Source organism: Taurulus bubalis, assembly GCF_910589615.1.
Source record: "Taurulus bubalis genome assembly, chromosome: 2".
Lineage (NCBI taxonomy): Eukaryota > Metazoa > Chordata > Actinopteri > Perciformes > Cottidae > Taurulus > Taurulus bubalis.
The window spans coordinates 7,594,233-7,612,337 of NC_136590.1; the positions used below are offsets into that span (position 1 = coordinate 7,594,233).

At 41.4% G+C, this 18,105-nt stretch overlaps 1 protein-coding gene across 2 annotated transcripts; it reads left to right on the forward strand.

Moving 5' to 3' along the window:
- Positions 1-611: 611 nt before the first annotated feature.
- timp2a (TIMP metallopeptidase inhibitor 2a) lies at positions 612-13,677 on the forward strand. Of its 2 annotated transcripts, XR_013770939.1 has the most exons (6): positions 612-1,013; positions 7,674-7,774; positions 7,877-7,985; positions 10,597-10,721; positions 11,611-11,858; positions 12,376-13,677. XR_013770939.1 is itself a non-coding variant. In XM_079214301.1 (5 exons), exons 1-5 carry the CDS (start codon positions 884-886, stop codon positions 11,806-11,808), a joined length of 663 nt encoding a protein of 220 aa, XP_079070427.1. In that variant the 5' UTR covers positions 612-883; the 3' UTR covers positions 11,809-13,677. The 2 variants fall into 2 exon arrangements, 1 of the variants encoding a protein (XP_079070427.1); XM_079214301.1 differs by having other exon boundaries at positions 11,611-13,677.
- Positions 13,678-18,105: the final 4,428 nt, after the last annotated feature.

An 18,105-nucleotide genomic window follows, 5' to 3' on the forward strand; every position in this document is an offset into this window, starting at 1 on the left:
TGTGCTTTTACTGTGAAATATTGGACATTTTATTGCTAAACCAAATGCAAATCTTTTTGGTGGGACTGTTAACTCAGCCACTGCTCTTGTGTTTAACAATATGTTGTATATTTATATGAAAAATAACATGTAGAGTAAATTCAGCTGTCAAAAGATTCCAAGTACAATATTAAACCCTGAAATATTGTGTAGTAGAAGGATACATTGGCCAAGTACTACTACTTAGTACTGAGCAGACAAAACAAAGAAACTCAACATCCTCAGTGACAGATTTATGTGGTAATTTTTTATTAAAATGTCTTTTAATAACAACATAATAACATTACAAACATCAAAATCATGGATATTAATTTAAAAATGCTAAAATATGAGGATGAAGTAAAATTAGGTGCAATTAATTAATACCACAAACATTCATAAATTAAAAACGAATATATTAAACTAGTATATTTGGAGACATACAGCTGATGGAGACGTTTGAAGCAGCAGCAGCTCCGGTTGCTCCGGCCGGAGGAGGCAGCGCCCCCTGCCGGCCCGTTACCGCCGGAGGAGGGAGGAGCCGCACGGGCTGCTTTATAAAACCGCCTTGATCTTGGAAACGAAAACACTCCCTGAAGACAGACAGCTGCAGACACCAGTGAAGACCCCACAGAGGAGCAGCCGAGCACGCAGTGAAACCTCACCGTTACACCGGGGCTGAGCGAGCGGACCTCCCGGTTTCTGTCGGTTCAAACTAGAAAAAGAAAAGAAGAAGAAGAAGAAAAAAAAGAAAGAAAAGCTTGCAACTGGATCTACACTGCAACGCATCTGCGCAGCACACACAGCAGCTGCGAAGAGGCTGAACAGAAGAAGAAGAAAAACGTCGCATCAGTGTTTTCTGAAAATGCCGTTTTCCGTTAACGGCATCCTTTGCACGCTCGCGCTGCTGGTCCTGTGGCGGGCGGAGGAGCTCGCGGAAGCTTGCAGCTGCGCTCCGGTACATCCGCAACAGGCGTTCTGCAACGCCGATGTGGGTGAGTAACGTCACAGCTCACCGGAGACTGTTGTTGTTGTTGTTGTTTACCTAGCCCATGTTGCACCAGGCTCCCTACGCAGATACCGGGAGCTGCAGCTGCTCAGGCCGCCTCTGGCGCGCGCTGAATGGGCTCAAAGAAGCTGCTGGAAACCGCTGGAAAGCCTGAAGGTGGAGAGTCCTCGAGGCCATGGCCCGACAGTTTGCATTGCATCCAAATACACGCACGCACGCGCGCGCGCGTACACACACACACACACACACACACACACACACACACACACACACATCCCATTGCCATATTTTGTCACGTTAACAACAATTCACCTCTAAAATACCTTAGTAGACATCTGGGAAGCACGTGAATAAAACACATTATATATGTTGTTTAGGTGTAATGGAGACATGTTATGAAGGCACACACACACACACACACACACTCACACACTGTTACACACAGGCTCATTTTACTAAAGTCCCCTTAAAATGCATTTTAACATCACAACAAGAAGTTAGAAGTGCACCTGTTATTATAACAATTACCTGAATGGTCACAACGCCCTCTGATTTTGTGGTTGTATCTCAGTGCACTGCTCTAAAACCCACAGTAAAGAGGACGACGGTGTCTCGGGGTGTGAGGGGCCGTCAGTGTAAAACACAGGACGGAGTCTGTGACCATCGCTGTACATAATGTCTCGGGTCTGGAGGCGAAGTGCGACTTCACCCCTCAGCTGCTCCGGGACGAAGCAGCGGCGCCTGGCTTCTGCAGGGCAACGTGGCACCAGAGAGGGAAAGAGACAAGGAGGGAAAGAGCAGAGAGGAGGACAAGGGATGGAGAATGTGAAGAGACTTTTTTTTGGGGGGGGGTTGGTTGAATCTTAACCACAGAATATGTCACACCATGAGCTTTCCTCTTCTTTTTTTATTTTTATTTCCATTCCGGCCCGGTTTCTTCCTGCGAGGGGTGGTGCTGGGAGGAATTACAGGAATGCTGCTGGGGTTTTCCCAACTTTGCTCCGGTGTAATACATACAGTATATACACACACACACACACAAGCACACAACTGTAGGCCGGCTGCCATGGATGGTGGACGCTCACACACACACATACACAAACACACACACTGGCTACAGATGACATCTGGCTGTCAGTTCAGGGTGAGTTTTAGGAGGAAAAAGCAATAAAAATCACGGTCCAAGTTAAAATATGCACGGTATCCTTGAGAATGAGAAACTCCAAGACCACACGACTTTGGCTTCATCTTTTCTTCCTTCTCTCTCGGCTCCGTCTTCACTTCCACACGCACAGCTGTGTGTGTGGACGAGATGTGTATCTGAGAAATTTCCTATTGCAAAATATCATCTCTATTTTCAGGCGTGACTCAATGTCTCGCTGAGCTGGAAGGACTCAGAGACGGTATGTCTACAGGAGAGGTGTATTTGTGTGTGTGTGTGTGTGCGCCCATGTTGTTGTCTAAAGGGTGCATGAGTCAATACTGCTTTTGTCAGAGCACGGAGGATGCACTGTAAAGGCACAATAGTCGATGTCACTCTGCGGCTATGGCTTTCGGGGTGGACCTGAGGATGAGACTGTGGTTTTTGTCGGACCTGAAAAGCCCCAATCTGCTGGGAGATCTGACGCTGCACAGGCAGGGCTGTAGCTGGAGGAGCACCCGCCGGGTGAAATGGGCAAAGAGCAGAGAATCAGAACACAGTTGGTTGTCTGGTTGCCCACACTGTGCGTGTAGGCCACAACAAAGTGACTTTGTCAAAAGTTGTGTGGTCGGACAATTTGATGTTTGTTTTGGTGAAATTGGGACACTCCCCCACATACTGCACATGCAGGGACCAGCTGTGTGTGTGAGTATCAGTGTGTGTGTGTGTCACCTTCTGTTTTTCATGCTAAATGATGCTCTAGGTTAAGACCACAAGCCATTAAAATCTAGCCGTGTCATGCACACACACACACACACACACACACACACACACACACACACACACACACACACACACACGCACACACACGCATGCATGTGCAGAGACAAACATCCTCTTTTCATATAAATCTGTTGCCCACAAAGGGGAACTTCCCCGGCAGCCCGGCTCAGTCAGACTGTCCGGAGGCTGGGCGGCGTTGTGGAAGACCAGAGGCACCCTGCTGTCTGCAGGAGTGGACATGCAACAACACGTGCACACTGACTGTGCACGTGTCTATTTATAGAAATAGAGTTTCTTGGTGAAATGTACTTAACATTCAGCATATGTTGCTGTGTTGAAATATATTTTGAAGTAGAATGAATTGAATAACATTGTATCCGCCAATATTTGTATATAGATTGTTTTGAAACATATTTTTTTACAAGGATCGCTCATATATGCTTTGTAAAGTGTTGTCTCAGAGATATGCTTTGCAGTAAAGTTAATCATACGAGACAAAAGAGAGAAATACTCTAAACTTCACTAGAAATTAAAGTTGTCCTGACTGACATTTCAGCTCATTGTTTTGTTTTTCTTTGCCACATTTTGGTTCAGTGTCACCGCTCTAAATCTTCATTGTTTCAAGCAGCAGCAGGCTGCTGTTGTTGAAAAAGCTCCAAAATACCCACATTACACCAGACGGACTCATTGTGAGGCAAGCTGGTGAAAGTAGTGAAACATTTAGCGACAAAAGAGAGAGATCTTTCCCTCAGGAGTTGGGAGAGACCAAAAACAGAGCTAGAAGAGAGTGAACATTGGATTAAATATTAAAACAATTGGCGGATTTTTAATAGGTTTTATTTTGGACTGTTCGCACAAAACAAGTTAGGGTCCGGAACACTGTGATGGGCATTCGTCACAATTTTTTTTTTGTCATTTAAAGTAATCCATAATTAAAAAGCAAACAAACAAAACACCAATGTGGTCAGAGGTCACGAGGGCGGCTGAAGTGCGTTTGAGGGCGTTTCGTCTCTGGTCAAATGTTGGGTTACACAGAAGGCCCACATACGTCTGGAGCTGGACGAACCACATCAGGGAGGATTTGGCAACCACTGGAGTATGAAAAAAGAAATGGACAGTCATGCGGTGGGATTGAAGGAGGGGGAGCACTTAGGATGTGGTGTGTCTTCATACAAAACATTGCGTAGTGCAGCTGATGCGCATATGTGTCATTCAACGTCGTCGTGGTAGAAATGTGGGTCAGCTGGTGGTTTATGGAGGGGGGGCTCCCGGCTGCCGATTGACTTTCTGGTGATCGGATGGCTTCGGGATCAATCTGCGGGGAAGCTCGGCCGCCCGGTGGTCGTGCTGTTTGGGTAGTCTGCCGCCTCCGCAACACGCTGATTAGACTGCACAGGATGATCCGCTCTGGCTTTATTGCAGGGGATGGAGGGGGAGGAGGGTAAATGCGTCTCCAACGCCAAGGCAGACGGAAAAGCTCCCATAACAGCAATCCATAGTGAACAACAGGGTAGTTTCCCTCCAGTATTGTGTCCTGCTGCTGATTCTTCGCTCATTAGTTTGTGGCTCAGAATGAGGTCGGGAAATGAGAGCGGAAAAACTGAGCGGAATGCAGGAGAGAGTGCCAGCCAGGTATACTGCTGTGTGCGTGTGTGTGTGTGTGTGTGTGTGTGTGTGTGTGTGTGTGTGTGTGTGTGTGTGTGTGTGTGTGTGTGGCTGCTGCTGCATATTTGCATAAACATCAGAGTGGAACTAAAATAAGAAGAAGTTCGCTTGTGAGGAGCAGAGATTCGTTTCCCTGAAGCCCTGCTTCTTAAAAGGACTTAATAAAGCCATTTATCGGTGCCAATACTGGCTTCATTGTGGATTTGTTAATCGCAGAATTAACAAATATCTTGTCAAATTTTGGTCTCCTCCGTCTCTTTGATTAGCGATGAATCAAACATCTGGGTCATTCATCCACACTGAGTATGTGTAACTTATTCAGAACCTTTGTTGCATGAACGTGCATTAATTGATTTAGTTTTTGGCCACTTATTAAGCGAGACAAGCTTAACACAGAACCGTGACTTATTATCACCTTATAAGGTTGATGGTACAAACAGCTGCCTGTTTAAAAAGCAAGCAGATTCATTTGGATCATATAAGTGTTTATAGTTTGGTCAAAGGCGGAGTGAACGGTCAGCAGCCACAGACCTCAATAGATGATTTATCTTCAATACTGCATTCAGATGTAATAAACATTCAGGCCTTCCTGCAGGGTTTTGTCGAGGAGGTGATGCCCCCCTTATCTTCCATGAAGACCACCTCCACTCACACTGAGCATTATTACACTCTCTCCTCAGGATGTGGATGATTTGTTGTTGAGGGAAAGCCTGATATGGCCACTGGACCCCAGTCCTCACAGGAAGCTCCCACGCTTTGATGTAGTTTTGAGACACAAATACCAAACATTTACTAGTTCTAACTTCTCAAATCTGAGGATTTACTGTTTTTCTCTGTTTCATGTCTTTGTGAGATGAATATTTCTCAGCTGTTTGTGGACAAAAAAAAAAAAAGTTTTCACCTTCCACTTCATAGAAACGTGTGGATTGTTCACTTTTTGGACATTTGATATACCAAACCAAGAGTTGTCAAAGTTACATGTGCAGAAAAGCCTGCAGAGTGAGAGACGTTATAAACTCTGGGAGCTTTGAACCCCCATATTTGTGTCTGCTCCAAGTCATAAAGTGTGTGTGTGTGTGTGTGTGTGTGTGTGTGTGTGTGTGTGTGTGTGTGTGTGTGTGTGTGTGTGTGTGTGTGTGTGTGTGTGTGTGTGTGTGTGTGTGTGTGCGCGCGTGCGTGCGTGCGCACTGTTCCTGCTTATTTTATGTTTTCTGTCTCTATTGCTCATATTTTCCATTCTGAATAAATGCCCTAAGTATAGCTGCAGCTTGATGTAGTCAGTTCAGCCATTAACACACACACACACACACACACACACACACGGACGGTGAGAAACATGTCTCTCTCTTTCTCTCTCTCTCTCATATCAGTTTTCAAGTCGTACTCTTATTCATCAATTCTGCTCCTTTGCTGGTTTCCCGGTCATGTTTTGAAGCAGGAAGCTTCGAGCTGGAGGCCTGGTCAGTTTATGGGTCTGGCCCTCATGCAGTTTTGGACCTAATGGGAACCCTTAGTTGGGTTTTCATTGACAGGCTGCTGTCGGCCTTGATGTGGTATGTTGTGCACATGAGACTTCAGGAGGACTGCCCCTTTGTTCGCCTGAGATGTGGTGAATGATTTTCAGTGGAATCATGTCACGATGTCCTGATCTTTAGAGCAGACATTGTTTGTTGATTTACTCGTTTAAGCCATTTTCGAAAGCACAAATAACATTATCTGCTGTCAGTTTCTCCAATGGGATAATTTGCTGCTTTTCCCTGTTTTACATAATTGTAAACTGAATATTTATTTAATTATCGGACAAAATAAGACATTTGAAATTGTGATTCTCAATATTTTATAGATCACTCAATTGATTCGTCTAGAAAACACACATTAGATTAATCATGAAAATACTTGTTAGCCATATTTTTTGCCGAAGTGAATGATTCCAAACAAAAATGAGTCGATAAACCGTTCCGTGAAAGGTGTCAGACAGCAGATGGCCTTTGAGGGTTTTACTGGAGTTGTGAAACTCTGAAATCAGTGAAACAGTATTGGCCAACACATCATGATTACAAATCGAAATTACGTAAACAAGAGGTGTGTGAAATCAGTTTCACAAAAGCTGTCAAATATGAGGAAGAAACAATGTGTCAGCAGTGACAAATAAACATGAAGTACGGCACAGTAATTAATCTAATACAAATACACAACAATTATCCAAACATTAATTCAATAGGTATTTAGAATCTTGAGTTAGCATTAGCTCCAGATAGATAATATTGTAGGTAGCTTGGTCAGCAGTAAACTGATTAAAAAATGAATTCTCCCAATCACTGAAAAAAAGGAGTGCCTATTGATAATTATCCATAAATGGTGTTTGGGAGGAAGATAAAAGCTGTAACAAATCATAACAAATCACCCACAAGATATACAATAGGTAAAATATAAACAAGCACCAGGACATTACAATCATAAATATTATTATTATAAAATAGGTTTGCTATAAAATAGGTTTAGTGTAGAAAAACTAAAACTAAAAATGCAGAGAAACAGAAGTACTGCTGTGTGAACAACAGTTTCTACGAGTGATCCTTTTTAATGTTTTTGACAAAAGGTATTTCTACGTCTCTTTTAGTGCGTAGACGATAACGAAGAGGAATCCATTGAATTCAAAGATAACTCAAAACCGACCATCGTATGTTTTATACAAAGGAAGATGAAGATGCACAGCCTGTATTGTTGACAAACTAATAACATATCGGTTGATATATATATTTTTTAGGATTACCCATTACACACAGATTGTTGATGAAGTTCCCAAGAAATGTAATATGCAGGACATTTTTATTATTATGTACATCGATACCAATGTATCTGCAATGAGCTCACATGTTCCGAGCAGACTTGTTCCTCAACATCAGGACGCCTTGTTCACATGTCGGGTCGCTCACAGCAGCAGACTTTCTGCATCCTTTTTATTGGCTAATTTCTCTTTGCACTTTCTTTCTTTTTATGGTGGGATCATGTAACGGCGTGTAATCTGACGCCGTGTCCCGCTGTTTCCCCCAACAGTGATACGAGCGAAGGTGGTAGGAGAGAGAGAGGTGAATTCTGGGAATGACGTCTACGGGAACCCCATCAAGAGGATCCGGTACGAGATCAAACAGATCAAGGTAAGAATACACCGATTTGAGTTTGAGTCCCCACCAGATGCCTCCTAGCATTTTGATCCTCGGGCTTCATTGTGACCTTTGACCCGCTTGCTTTTGACCCAGATGTTCAAGGGGCCTAACCAGGACATTGAGGCTATCTTCACTGCTCCTGTGTCCGCTGTCTGTGGCGTTACTCTGGATGTCAACGGCAAGAAGGAGTACTTGATCTCAGGTGTGTATTACTTTTCTTTAATGTCTGCTTTGTTTCTGGAGGGATTTCTTTAATCCAGACACAAACGGAAATGTTAAAACGACACGTTGTGGAACTAACAGATAAAAAAAAAGAAAGAAATAACATGTTAATTAATGAGCTTTAGAGGTGCTGGTAGGTGGAAGCGGAGTCCGCTGTTCCTCCCCGTTTCCAGTTGTTACGCTAAGCGAAGCTAACCGTCTCCTGGTTGTAGCTCCATAATCGGCGTACAATGAGTGCCATCAATCTTCTCTTCTAATTCCCAGCAAGAAGACAAAGAATCAGAATCATCTTTATTGGCCATGTGTGTTTACACATACATGGAATTTGACTCCGGTTTCACGTAGCTCTTCGTACTTATATACATGCACAATACACAATAAACAAGATCAACATAAAACAGACATTAAAGACAACAGAGACAAAAAGACAACAGTAGTTGGAAAGTGTATTTTCCATCTACTGTCCTTTTTAAACTTACACGTGTTTAAGAACTTTTAGTTAATCACTTTATTACAGATTAGCATTACATTTTAATAGTAGTACTTATTTAAGTACCATTTATTAATTTGCTCCTATCTGTTTTATTTCTTTGTATATTGTATTTAACAGTCAAAATGAACTCATTTTAATATATTACTTTGGTCTCTAGTTACCTTTAATGGCTAACTAAGATTCAACCTACAAATAGATAGTGAAAGAATAAAAGGACAGACGGGAAAGCAACAGGAAACAGACACATAATCAGATATCGACCTCCAGGTGTAAACAGTCGGGCAGACAAACAGGAGATCGGATGAAGAATAACAGGCCATTTTGTGTGTAGGAGGAGTAACTGTTTATGTTATTATGGGTAATGATATGCTGCTGACTAAACCCTGTGGAGACAGGGAGTGACCTTGTCTGTCACGCTACAGCTTGAGCTGCGTACTTTATATCTCGATGCTCAAGATGACGATGACGGGGAAATGAAAATAAAATATTTTCCTCGACAAGACACCAGCCTGGAGGGAGCGTCTTCCCGTTGGCGGGATGTGTTGCGACTTCGTGGCTGTCCGTGACCTTGCACTGGAGGAGCAGTTTGCAGCTGAAGAAAACAGATATTTCCCCTTGTGTGCTCCCAGGAGAGTAAATATTAGACTGGTTTATCAGGTGGACACAAGATCCTCCGTGGCCTGATGTGTAAATAGGCAACTGTTTGCTCACAAGTTAGTCATATAATGATAATAATATGTCAGTGTTTCATGCAGAGACTTAGACGAGAAGATTGATGCCATTTTCATGTCTGTTTAGCTGTGATGCTACAGCCACGAGGTGGTAGCTGAGCATTAAGACTGGAAACAGGGGGAAACAGCTAGCCTGGCACTTTCTGAAGGTAACACAAATATGTGCACCAGCACCACTAAAGTTCACTAATTCAGTGGTTCTCAAATGGGGGTACGTGAGATTTAAAAATATATATATATTTAAAATGAGCATCCATTAAAAAATGCTTTAAAAATTGTTATTTAATAAATATTATATTGTAAGTTAAAAAACTGAATTTTATATATTCCATATTAAATCAGACACTGGCACAGCGCTGTGTATTACATCTTTCTTTTTTTTTCAACTAAAAATGTTTTGCACTGGTCAGGGGGTACTCAGCTGAAAAAATATTTCACAGGGGCACATCACTGAAAAAAGGTTGAGAACCATTGCACTAATTAACACTTTTAACACTTTATATCTGATTAATTTAAAACAAAAAAACGTGTTCACTTAAGAGCTTTGAGTGCACAAGTAGGTTGATTTTGCTTCATTTGATGGCCTCAGGCTGCCCCCCCTCCCTCCACCTTTATGCTCAGCTAAGATGAATAGCTGCCAGCTGAAGCCTTATATTTAACAACCAGATATGAGAGTGGTATCAATCTTCATATTCAGCTCTCCAGGAGAGGGTGAATAATCATATTTGCCTTCCTTTCGTGTTGAGAATGCTATAATCTGGCTGGTATTGTGACTGAAAGCAGCCGAATGAGACGCACAGGATCATGATGTCATGCCTGCTCTGGTTTCCCCCTGGCAGACAGAGATGCACCCGCAAACACTCGGCCCTAATTACAGAGTTGTAAGAGGAGGAACTGCTGAAGCCAGCGTTTCCTCTCTCAGACTGCAGGACTTGAGCAGTGGGAAAGTGGGACAGTTAACTTTCTGCAGACCGGGGCATCTTTTAAATCAATTCATCCCTCCTCCGGTTGGAAGGGTTAACAGCTGGAGGCGTCCCAGTGAAACGTGAGTCAGTCTCGTCCGCGAAGGACGAGCTGTAAAGACTCCGACATGTTGAGAGTTGCTCTGCAGACAGATAGCGGCGAAGTCTGCAAACCCAAGTTGAAATATCTTTTTGTTTTGACTGGTGCCACTCGTGCGTGAAACAGACAAAAATCTGTGTTGATTCCTGCAGACATAACAGATTATATCTGTTTTACCTGTGAATATGTTGCTTCACCAATAAGTGTATTTAGGGGAAGCATTAATGTTGATGCGTATGATCCCATTATGTTGATTTTCACGTCGTTGCAAAGCTTTTATCGCTGTCTCTCTCGTTCTCTTACAGGCAAGTCCGAGGCCGACGGGAGCATGCATGTGACCCTGTGTGATTACATCATGCCCTGGGACTCCTTGAGCAACACCCAGAAGAAGGGCCTTACGCAGCGCTACGAGATGGGCTGCGAATGCAAGGTAAGACACTGGAGGACTGTCTGCGTATGTTTATCTCCCAGAGATCGCTTTCAGCAAGAGAAGAGAATAAGCCTATTTCTTTAAATGTTTTTATGAGACAAAGTTATCTTCTGTGAAATGAAAAAAAGTGTTTTGTTGGAGAAAATGTATGTCTTCCGGACATCTTTCTCTTGAGTTTATAATCCTTAAGATTTCCTGTGGTCACTGGCTGTTTAATACTACAGACAACACTCAGTAATACAACAGTAGAGCGACTGTTGTATCTTTTTACAGTGCAGCCATAAACATAAAACGTGCCAAAAGTGAATGATCGCTGTCAGCGTTGTGACACATATTAAGAATTTTCCTCTGGCTGCTTCACAAAAAAAGTGAATGAAAAGGTTACACAATAATGCAATCAGGGTAACCTAATTAAATAAGTTATTAATTTGGATTACCCTGATTGTATTCTTGTTTAACCTTTTATTTGTTTACGGTTACATTAACCTGTGTTACAGAGATCAAACCTATAGATAGCAAACGGTAAACAGTGAGGCTGACATGAATGAGGTCAAATTACACTGGACTGCATGCTGCGTCGTTTCCTGTGAATTGCTTAGTTGGTCAACCTGAATGCAGCGATGGAATGATGGACTCTACCACTACCAATATAAAGTACTGCATAGAGAGATAATTACTAAATGTTACAACAATTATGGGTTTTTGCAGAGAAAAAAAAGTGTTTGTAAATTCATTACAGCGTTAAGTAAGTAGTAAATAAGGTTAATTGTTTCAGTATTTGTACCTAAATTCTTGTATTGGTTATCGTATTGAACATTTTTGAATAGTCGCCCAATACACAGCAGGTTGTCCACACACTATAGATAGATTGTCCTGTGTGTCTCTGCAGATTGTGCGCTGTCCCTCTTTGCCCTGTGAGATCTCGGCTCCGGAAGAGTGTCTGTGGACGGACCTGATGATCGAGAAGCAGGTGCACGGACGCCAGGCCAACCACTACGCCTGCGTCAAGAGGGCGGACGGCTCCTGCTCCTGGTACCGCGGCATCGCATCGCCCAAGAAGGAGTTCCTGGATGCCGACGACCCTTAGTCACGTGGCTGACCTGACTGCCCACTGCACAGCTTGGCTGGGAAATAAATGTAAACGACTCCATTGAAATTATAGATAACAACATCAGGCAAAGTGATTTTTTTTTTTGATAAATAAATAAAAAAGGTAAAGCTAATGACTGAGTTTACCTGCTGGTCTGAAAACAACTGTCAGCCTCTCTTTGTATTTGTTGTCCGTTAGCTTGCTCGACTTTACTTCAAGCGGCTCAGAGGTTGTTCTCAGACACGGCGTCTCTGTAAAAAAAAAAAGTGAAACGGCATCATGAGACATAGACTGGTCAAGTGATGATGTCACTTCCTCCTGAGGCTGGCGTCAGGAGGACATCAATTCTCGGGGAGACAGAGCACTTCCTGCCCCGCGAAGCGCTTTAACAGCTCTGCTCTCCACCAATCAATCCCCGATCTACTGACGATCATTCGTTACCCATCGTGTTTCTACTTTCATTACCTCATTCTCCATTTTATTCCAAAGCCAAAATCCAAGTTGCCTTTTTTTAAATGATTGTCTCGCTCTCTCTCTCTCCTCTCTCTCCCCGAACACTATTAGTTACCGCCCCTCTCGTCTTCTCTGCTGGGAGCTGTTTGGCCACCGGTGACGTCGGACGCCCACGACACGCTTAACTTGTTTTCTTTAAAAAGAACATGAGTCATCTCGCATGGCTGATCTTCTCTGGTTTCATTAGGTGAAAATCTTTTCTCGTGGTGATTTTTAACTGAAGCCTGTGACCGTCGCAGGCCTCACTGGACCAGTCTATGCTGTGTAAAGACCAGCGCTCTAAATTCAAACCTGCTCATGATGTAAAACCTCCTCGCCGCCCTCCACAGTCCAATCAGAAATATCCCAAATTCAACTTCCTCATCTTGTCTTCATCCCTCTCCCTTGTTGTCCCCACTATGTAGCTGTACAGTACCTATGCATATACTTTTGTTGTTACTTGATGATTATTATTTACTGCATTAGAACTAGATTTGCACTTTTTGAGGATGAGTTCCAGTAAAGACAAGAGCCTGAACACTCTGATGTGACTATATTATAGTTCGCCGAGACCGACAGATCCCCCTCAGGTGCAGATTTCTCCTATTTTGAGTGCTTTTGGTGATCCATATTCACAGACTTATTCTTGCTATCTTTGTCATAACAGATAAAATAGTACTCGCAATGGAAGAAGAACTAAAAAGTGGCGCGTTAGAGGTTCGGATATAAGGGATCTTTTTACAGATGTTAAGTGTGAAAGAGAAACAAAAAAGAGCTTTGTTGGATGTTATTTCAGTGTCTTTGTATTATCTGTTGATTGTAAGTGCCAACAGCAGTTTCATGATTTGCCAGTATATTCTCGCAGACGGTTCATTTCATGAGTAATAAGGTCTTTCCATGCTTAATGTTAGCTTTGACTGCTCCTTCCAGTTATTAATGAAAGCTTTTCCGCTATCATAGAAAGCAAGTTACTCAATCCAAGTTTACAGTGCTGTTTTATACACCTCAAGCTACATTAACAAAACAATATATATATGATGGAGTATTAGAGGCATAATTTAAAAGTAAACTTTCCATTTTCCATTACTTATTTTTTATTTTTTCAGCGTTATAATTATACCTGTCATGATTTGTATGTGTTTTCGCTGTCTTTGTCTACGATGTCTTTAGCTGTAGTGTTGAGGTGAGAAAGTCCTCTTGCGCTGGAGTAACGCGAGAGTGAGAGAGTAATCCTTTTTGGACAGGTGTAGAGAAATGAGAAATGGGTACCTTGTGTGAATAGAGCACTGTGCATGTGTTTGATGCTTTATGTAAGTCCGGGCGAAGGACAAAATATTCAGTATTATCAAATAAAAACCACACGTTTGAAAGAACCATTGCTGCCTTTGTGAGTCTTATTGGGTGTTTGCTGATACGGTTTCGGATGAGTGATGCCGGCTGGAGGCCCAAAGTGTTAAAAAAGAAAGAAAATGAAATAATTACGTTCCAGTAAGACATTATAAATCAAACTTATGCTTTGAGCTTTGAGCTGATGTTAGCATTTAACAACACTGTGCAGCCTCACAGGGCCAGTCTAACCTGGTTTTATAATCAGGCTGGTGCTTTGTGTCAAATGCTATCAGTGTACACAGTGACAATGCTAACATGTTGATCAGGTATGTGTGTTATTTTGTGAGTCGCACACGGTAGAAGTTTGCCTTCTAAGCCAAACATCTCCTCTGTGCGCCCAATTTCAGGCATGAAAAGTGGAATTAGCAAGATAGTTAGCAATCTAGATTATAAATGAGGAAAATGTCACAACTTAATGCTTCACCCACACACTTGTCACAGTGTAGGAAAGCACATTGCTATCGCCAAATGAGTGACAACTTTGTCAAATGTATTGAACCAATGTAGCATGGTGGACTTAGTAAGCTAACTGGCTAGCTAGCTAGCTAGCCAGTCGTTACGCAGGTGAAATATAGAGCTGGTGCCCTAACAGCCAGTACTAGCCAATCACAGCTCAGTAGGTCGGGACTAGATGGAACAAAAAAATACCGCTGTTGTGTTTAATTATGTTCACAATCTTTGTTTAACTTTGTTTAGCTTGGTAATTAACAGTAAACACAATACAGCTGAAGCCAAGAGGTAATATTATCGGTTCTGCAGGTTAGAAACCAAAGTATTGATGTTGATGGCACTAGAGGAAAGGTTAAAGATCACCAACGTTATTACATCTTGAGGGGATCATAAATGTCTGAACCAAATTTGATGGATTTCAGTCTGGACCAAACTGGACTGATGCAGCTGGCACGGCTAAACATGACCTTCAATGAACTATTTTATTGTGGAAAGAATCAGTATGAAATAACATTTCACAATAATCTTTGTTTAAAAATATTATTATATATGATTCCATGTTTTCAGTATGGGTATTTATACGATTATATAATTAATAGTTCTTATTTATTGACTTTAAATCCGGAGAACCAGTAGAATATCTTCTGTAAGTCTTCACACTGAATTCCAAATTTAACCTCCAAACATTTGAAATGTTGGTATGTAAAGAAGTCAAACTTGGCCTTCATTTGGCAGCTGTTAATTTCCCACTGAGGTCGTCTGTGTGTGGGGAACGTACTTTAGAGTGGAGAGGCTGTGCTGGAAGAAGGGCAGTCAAATACTCTTCAAGAGATGTGGTAATTGACTCAACTAGGAAAATATTTGAGAAATGTGCAGGCAGAGCCCAGACCGGGCGTTTTTGTCATCTCTGTTCATTCTCTCCTCAATAATGTCAAACAGGATTGTAATAATCATCCGGTATTAGAAGGGATTTCACTTCTCCCTCCACTCGGATGTCACTGTGTCAGAGGGAGGGTGTGAATTCAATTATAATATATATTATGTATTTAGGGGAAGTGGACTGATGCAAGGTGTGCACATGACTGTCTTCTGTCACTTCTCTTAAAGCCATACTTTGACTTCTCCCTTTGTGTTTTAATCCCAGCTGTAACCCTTGAGGTCGAGAAGTCGGTTAATTGTTGTTGCAACCTCTGAGTTGCAACCCTGTTTACCAAAGAGGGAGAGGACAGGCAGGAAGGCACACATAATAAATACATGTTTAGACTAGAACATCGAGTCCAAACATCTAGTTTGGACTCGATGTTCTAGTCCAAACAAGCACAAATAAATGTGAGCAAATTAATTATGAATCAAAGAAAACCGTATTGTTGATTTGAGGCAACATAACATCTTTTGACCTTTCTATTTGCAAACATTTTGCGTATATCATTTTTTTATCTGATGTATTGTGAGTGTTATAAATCGTGGTGGCTGTTATAACTGTCTTTAAACCAGATGGAAGATGGTTGAGGGAGGATGATGATTTTTTAAATGATCAGAAGGCCTCAATGACTTCACACTCCAGCAATAAACCATGATGCAGATGGCAGATACGGATTTATCTGATGAAATCAAATTAATTATGTATAGCAAAGCTGCAGTTACCTGGTGTAAATAATTCCACAGCAACATTGTCCTTTGCAGTTGTGATGCCACCCGGTGGCCACTGGACGACACAACAGCCTCTTCATGCTCCACTGAAGACCTCGACAAGTTTCCACCACTGCACACACACAGAATAACACATATGAGAAGCAACTGAGCAAACAAATACAAATGTTTAACGTTTTGCTAATCAGGGTGTGAAAATATGTTATCATGTTAACACACACATGTTTGCTCTCAGAGGATTAAGGGAGTAACACAGTCATTCTTGTGCGAACAACCCCAAAGAGTTTGAGGTAGTGAGTCTGTGTGCTGTCGTCATCAGAGTCACATCATTCACACTCACATCGCCTGATGAATTTGTCCAATAAGGAGGCACTTTTTTGAATGAGTTCTTTGCTGGATTTCTCATAATTAGTTTGTCTCACATTTAATAAAGGGTTGCCATGGGACCCCAAATGTGTCTCTCTGCCCCAGGGTCATCCTGTGAATGTGGCCACAATTTAAGAAAGATTTTGGGTTCCATCTGTCCTCTTTCTCCCTTTGCCTCCAATCTTTTTCATTTATTTTGTATTTCGTTTATGAAAGATGAAACTGAACTGGTGCAGAAAACACTTGAGATGTTTCAAAGGCCTCTTTGGTGCTGATTGCTTTGCCTCGTTCAGTGAATTGTTCGGGATGTTTGACCTGCAAGAGGCTTATTTCTCGAGATACTTTCAGGTCAGGTCTTTTGAAAAGCCCCCGACAACACCTTTGAATGTTTGAAATGTGCCCCCTGAAACACTTACCTTCTGGAAGTGTCTGTCAATTTAAAATAGTATAGAAGTCAGATATTTAAAGCAAAATCATCTGAGATGTATCCTGACATGATCCCAAGCGGTCATAAATGTAATACGACTAGAAATAGTCTTCAATATTTTCAGGGATGCTTTTTTCAAAACCTTTTTCTCCGCTGCAGATAATACTAGATGCAATAGTAATAATAATAAAACGTGAATTTTAACTGAGGTGAATGGAAGCTTCACCCACACACACTTTCTAGATTTGATCTATTTGAATCCCTGAAAAACGTAGATATGTGGGCAGCATTTGTGGCTAATCTGTTCCCATGAACTTGATCAAATTCACATCATGGTCAGCATTCTGTACATACTTTATTTTTTTTACCTTGTCTTTTAAATCTGAATTTGTCTCATCCAGACTTCATGGCAGACGTCTTCCCTCGTTTTCTAAATTAGCAAAGCTAGTGGCTAAAACTGACATTGACTTTTGTGATTTTGAGTGAAATGTCAAAAACTGTTAGATGGATTAAGCATTTAGCTCAAAGCTGGAGGCTCTAGCCGCGAGCACGGATGTAGATGGGATTGATTTTCTCCCTGTATTGTTTATTGTTTAATTTATTGTTCATATTATATTTATTTCAATATGTTGTAATATTTTAGGTTTTTCAGTTTGCTCAGTAAGTATTTAGTTTACGTATGCCAGTAGACCGAGCCTATAGGCCTAAACTATATCTGTGTAGTTGATTTTTTCTTTTTTTTTAAGAAATGTGTTAATATTAAGTACAATAGCCTCCATTAAATGGTAATATTTATGTTTAATATAGAGAGAAAGAGTGACTGAATATAGCTCAAAACTCATAACAGGCATTGCATAATTGAATATCCACCTAAGTCTCACTAGAGTTTGAGAAATATTCACAAAATGATATCTGTGAAAAAATCCAGTTCTGAGAGCAGTCGTGAAGATAAGAGAATTGTGGTATTATGTTTCATTTTTATTTTTCCATCAGGAGACATGTTACTGAAGGTTTTGAATCTCGTGATTATGTTTTAGACTTTTTCTGACTGCATTTTATATATTCTGCCAAAATAAATCACCCAACTGCTGTCCAATAAAGTGCTGTTGAAACAGACCATCGCACTCTTTTTCTGATTATTTTCTACTTATTTCATATGCAAATCACATAACACTGGGACTGCTTACATCGCACCACGTATTCTACACACCTACTCATAAGTTAATAAAACCTAATAAACACTGAGTCTTGAGTCTTGTAAAGCCACGAAACGCTGTCAAAGTTGAACAGAGAAGATGTTCCTTTATCAGGAGTGTGAGGTCAACAAAAAGAGGTCAGCTCTACAGAGAAAGGAGAAGAAATTAGATAATCAAAGACTCAAATAGATTTAATGAGTGGAAGAAATAAATGTAGTGCAAGGAAAAGTATGGAGAAGAGGAAGTATAAGGAAGTATTTTGTGCAGAATTAAACTCAAACAGCAGCCTTGAAGGGCAATGATATCACACTAACTCAAACCTAA

Excerpts from the sequence above, each read along its gene's own strand:
- timp2a (XM_079214301.1), top strand. The coding sequence starts at position 884 with ATGCCGTTTTCCGTTAACGGCATCCTTTGCACGCTCGCGCTGCTGGTC. Across the intron at positions 1,014-7,673 it reads GTTCTGCAACGCCGATGTGG|TGATACGAGCGAAGGTGGTA; the intron begins GTGAGTAACGTC and ends TTCCCCCAACAG. Across the intron at positions 7,986-10,596 it reads GAAGGAGTACTTGATCTCAG|GCAAGTCCGAGGCCGACGGG; the intron begins GTGTGTATTACT and ends GTTCTCTTACAG.